Source organism: Solanum tuberosum, unplaced genomic scaffold, assembly GCF_000226075.1.
Source record: "Solanum tuberosum cultivar DM 1-3 516 R44 unplaced genomic scaffold, SolTub_3.0 scf00479, whole genome shotgun sequence".
NCBI classification, from domain to species: domain Eukaryota; kingdom Viridiplantae; phylum Streptophyta; class Magnoliopsida; order Solanales; family Solanaceae; genus Solanum; species Solanum tuberosum.
This window is the reverse complement of record NW_006239404.1, coordinates 326120-331141: the sequence shown is the minus strand read 5'-3', so window position 1 is coordinate 331141 and position 5022 is coordinate 326120. Positions and strand designations below refer to the sequence as shown.

At 41.6% G+C, this 5022-nt stretch overlaps 2 protein-coding genes across 2 annotated transcripts; both read right to left on the bottom strand.

Moving 5' to 3' along the window:
* Window positions 1-1084: 1084 nt before the first annotated feature.
* LOC107058308 (uncharacterized) lies at window positions 1085-2014 on the bottom strand. The gene has a single exon (XM_015303848.1). The coding sequence runs from the start codon at window positions 2012-2014 to the stop codon at window positions 1085-1087; it is 930 nt and encodes a 309-aa protein (XP_015159334.1).
* A 90-nt stretch (window positions 2015-2104) lies between these two features.
* Window positions 2105-3214, bottom strand: LOC107058307 (uncharacterized). The gene has a single exon (XM_015303847.1). The coding sequence runs from the start codon at window positions 3212-3214 to the stop codon at window positions 2105-2107; it is 1110 nt and encodes a 369-aa protein (XP_015159333.1).
* Window positions 3215-5022: the final 1808 nt, after the last annotated feature.

The window sequence follows — 5022 nt, the reverse complement described above, 5'->3', positions numbered from 1 at the left end:
CAAATTTCATTTCCTTCTCTAGGAGACTGCACATGGGCCTTGCAATGTTAGAGAAATCCTTGATGAATCTCCTGTAGAAACCAGCATGACCCAAAAAACTTCGCACCCCGGCCTTTAACAGAATTTGGGTGAGGTAGCTTTTCGATTACTTCCACTTTGGCACAATCAACTTCCAGCCCTCTCTTTGACACCTTATGACCCAACACAATCCCTTCCTTCACTAGGAAATGACATTTTTCCCAGTTTAGGACGAGATTAGTTTCCTCGCATCTAGCCAACACCCTGTCTAAATTCTCCAAGCACCTGTCAAAAGACTCCCCAAATACTGAGAAGTCATCCATGAATATTTCCACAAATCTTCAACCATATCATGGAAGATGGCCATCATGCATCTTTGGAAAGTGGCTGGAGCATTGCATAACCAAAACAACATTCTCTTGAAGGCATATGTCCCATACGGGCAAGTGAATGTAGTTTTATCTTGGTCCTCTGGTGCAATCACTATTTGGTTGTATCCTGAATAGTCATCCAGGAAACAATAATATTCTTGTCCAGCATCTGATCAATAAAAGGGACTGGGTAGTGATCCTTTCTGGTAGTTTCATTCAATTTTCTGTAATCCATGCATATTTGCCATCCTGTCACTGTTGTGGTTAGAATCAACTCATTTATTTCATTAGGCACACACTGAACTGGGCTGACCCACTTATTGTCTGAAATTGGATAGACAATACCCGCATCCAGCCATTTGATCACCTCCTTGCGCACCACATCTTTCATCATTGGGTTTAGCTTGCGCTGCGGTTGCACAATTGACTTGTGCCCCGCCTCTATGAATATCCTGTGCATGCATAAAGTTGGGTTGATGCCATATATGTCAGCCATCTGCCATCATATCTCCCTTTTCCTCTTCCTTAATATTTTCATAGATGCCTCAACCTGCAATTCGGACAAAGCAGAAGAAAGGATTACAAATAAAGATTCATTAGCACCTAAGAATGCATACTTGAGATGAGAAGGGAGAGCCTTTAACTCCAACTTTGGTGCTTCCTCAATCGAAGGCTTCGGAGGTGGTCCCAGGACTCTATTTAATGGCTCCACGAACTTGCGAAGCATATTCACATAGGACGTTAGCCAATTCCTGGGCTGCAACATCTCCCTCAATGTCTTGCCCAATTAGCACTTTCTCTAAAAGGTCTTGGGCTTCAACATATTTAGATGCCATAGCTTCATCAATGTCTGTAATTACAGACAGCTCCTCATATATTGCAGGCAACTTCATTATCTTGTATACATCAAATACCTCGACCTTGTCATGAGCCCTCATTGTGAGTCTACCGGCTGCCACATCAATTAATGCACCTCCGATTGCTAGAAATGGGCGTCCCAAAATAAATAGGACCTCTGGGTCAGGCTCAAAATCCAGAATGACAAAGTCCATGGGGAAAATCAGAGTTCCCACTTGAACTAAGACGTCTTCAATAACACCATCTGGCCTTGACACTGAACGGTCCGCTAACTGTAACATAATGGTTGTGGACTTGGGTTTTCCTAGTCCCAATTTAAGAAACATAGAAGTAGGCATTAAATTGATACTTGCACCCAAATCACACAAACCTCTTGCCTCAACACATTTGCCAATCTGTATCTGAACAGTGAAATTTCTTAGATCTTTCAACTTAATTGGGAGGCTGTTCTGGATCCTAGAACTGCACTCCTCCGTGAGTGCTACTGTTGCATATTCAGTCAATCTGCTCTTGTTGGCTACCACATCTTTCAAATATTTGGCATACTTAGGAATGCCCTGCAACACATCTATCAAAGGCAAGTTAACATGTACCTCTTTAAGGAATTCAATAAACTTACCAAAACATTTCTCCTCTTTTTGTTTCCTGAATTTCTGTGGGAAGGGAGGAGGTGGTTTTACTTTTGGTTCCTCATTCACCCTTTGTTCACTTGATTTTGCTTCATCTACATGTGTTCCTTTTTCTTCAGCTACTTTTTCCTTTGGCATCAACTCCTCCAATGGACGACCACTCTGAGTGATCACAACATTTACCTGCTTCGACTTCGGGTCGGTATTTCCTGGCAAACCCCCTTGTGGTCAGGAATTTTGAGCACTAGCAAACTGCCCAAACTGCTTCTCCAAGTTCTGAGTCGCCAATTGATTGTTTCGAACATCTGCTGCCAATTTAGCTTGATCCGCCATGATTTGTTTTAGCATGTCTTCCACACTCATATCACTTTGCTTGGCAGCCTGTTGATTACCATGATTTTGCTGATGGTACTTTTGTCCACTACTCTGTGGTCTGTATTGGTTCTGTCCTTGATGTTGGTTGTGATTGCCACCCCATGAAAAGTTTGGGTGGTTCCACCAGCTTAGGTTGTAGGTATTTCCATAGCTCTGGTGATTTCCTCCCCGTTGAGCATTACCTACAAAATGAACAGAGTCTGGGTTTGCTCCACATACCTCGGCTTTGTGATCTCCACCTCCACATACTTCACACCAAGTTTGTGGTTGATGTACCACATTAACTTGGGCTTGTTGTTGTCCTAGTGACATGTTGCTGAAACAAGTAGTCATCATATTCAGCATTGTTGCGATCTGTGCTAACAAAGTTGTCACTGCATCCATTTCCAACACTCCAGCAGTCTTCTGTACGATCTGTTTAGCTCCTCCACCATTCCACTCGGGGTTACCCTCTGAAATTCTATTAAGTAATGTAAACAGCTCAACATATATCTTCTCCAAAGTTTGTCCACCTGCAGCAGAATCAAGTAAAATTTTTGTGTTTGGTTCCAACCCTTCAATGAAGGTGTGGACCAACACTTCGTTAGCTTGATGATGATGTGGGCAACTTTGCAACAGGGACTTAAACCTGTCCCAAGCTTGGTACAAGTTTTCCCCTCCTTTCTGTCGGAAGCTTAATATATCGCTTCTCAGCTTGGCTGTTTTACCGAATGGAAAAAACCTTATCAAAAACTTTCGGGCAAGATTATCCCAAGTTGTTATGAAATTTGCGGGCTCAGAGTTCAGCCATCTTTTTGCTTCCCTCAGCAGAGAAAAAGGGAATAATGTGAGCCTCACATAATCAGAGTTCACTCCCATTGGAGTGTATGTGTCACTGATCTCGAGGAAATTTTGGATATGCACTCGTGCTTCCTCATGAGATAGACCAGTTAACTGCCCGTTTGTGTGCAATAGTTGCACCATGTTCTGCTTCAATTCAAACATCCCACCAGGTGCAGGTTTCTGTTACTTGAGGTAACATTGGTGGTTTGTGGGACTGCCACATCCCTCACTTTCATTTCTGCCATCACTACCGGTGGGTCTTGATCCTTCCTTTCTTCTGAAGTTTCTGGTTCACTAGCCACAAGAGGTACATGATAAGTGAGTCTTCTTTGCCTTCTCCGGTAACGAACAAATCTCTCCGGTTTAGCTAAAGGCTCTACTAAGTCCTGGTCGTTTTCTAGTGTGCAAACCTGACACAACCTGTGAAATGAAGGGCCAAGATCAAGTTGTCAACACTTATACAAATAATTTAGACCCTCAAAAATTAGATATCTACCGATTTTAAAGTCCCCGACAGCGGCGCCAAAAACTTGTTGCGTCCAAAAGCACACGCAAGTGCACGTGGTCACTCAAGTAGTACAACGACTCTTTCGAGCCGGATTATCGAATCCAAGGGACTTCAAATCACAGACAACAACTTTGTTAAGTTTAAAATAAATTTACTTATGCGGCAAACAATTTTAGAAACTTGACTATAATTACTAAGTTGAACAATGTCGCAAATTAAGCACTACAATCAAATAGTTTTAAACAAGAGAATTTCACAATATGGGAAAATAATCTAGGGTTGCAGCATAACCCGATTTCCGGCATGAAATTACTTTATCCTATCATTCGACACACTAACATCATTATGGATTTGCAAGGTTCATTTTAGGATCATGGTCTCCCAACCTCTAATCGCCTACCACCATTGACAGCCTAACTACATCGTTGAGCGGGGATAGACATGAACCAATGGCGGAGAATTAGGCTATCTTCTTGCATATTAATCAAGCGCGATATATAGGTATAAGACTATCTTATATACAAAACACTATAATTTTACTCTAGAGTGAACATACTTCTCACATTCTTTGGTCTATCCCTCTATTCATCTTTCGAGTTCAAGAGCAGACTACAAGTGTATCTTAATGTTGATCATTCATTAATATAGTTAAACAAGAATGTAAGCATAAATCACAAGAAAGCCCATCTCATGCTAGAAACAAATACTAATATACCATTAATTGTAGCTGCAACCCTAGAAAAGGGGACTTTAGCTACTCATAGAACAAAATATTATCAAGTAATAATTATGGATCATGAAAGAGTTTACCAAAATGAAGGAGCAGAAGAAAAGCCCTAGAAAGGGTTAGCCAAATCGCCCAAATCGCTACTCTCCCATTTTTCTCAAACTGGATATCCCATGAAACAATACACTTAAACTGTTTATAGTCTAAAATAAAACACGTGGCCAATTTTTGGTGTCCAGGTCCGCGACGCGAACTTGTTCTCTCGCCTATAGTTGCACACAGATGAACCCTCTCCGCGACGCGCTCCCATCACGCATTCCACTATTAAGTGAAATTCCATTTCTGCACACGCAGATTGGCTCCGCGACGCGGATATGCTCCCTCGTGGTGTATTTTCCAGCTTCTTGGCCCTTTTTCTCCACAACTTCGTCTTCTATTTTCCGACCTCTGACCAGGTGCCCTATCTCGGCTCATTCTTCAATGTTTTTCACCTTGAAACATCTAATCATATTGGTTAAAAAAAGCGACATCAGAAGGCCCTCAAAACTTAATTCCGACTACTAAAAAATGCTCTCAAGTTAGATATATATATGGGATAAATTGGTTATCAGGCGCATAAATACGCCCAAGATCAGGTCACAACATGGCAATGCACAAAACATCATGATCAACACATAGCCTTTTCTTTAATCCCCTTTTTTATTCATTAATATT

What these genes read in the sequence shown, in the direction of transcription:
- LOC107058308 (XM_015303848.1), bottom strand. Translation starts at nt 2,014, where the DNA reads ATGCCAAAGGAAAAAGTAGCTGAAGAAAAAGGAACACATGTAGATGAA.
- LOC107058307 (XM_015303847.1), bottom strand. Translation starts at nt 3,214, where the DNA reads ATGGTGCAACTATTGCACACAAACGGGCAGTTAACTGGTCTATCTCAT.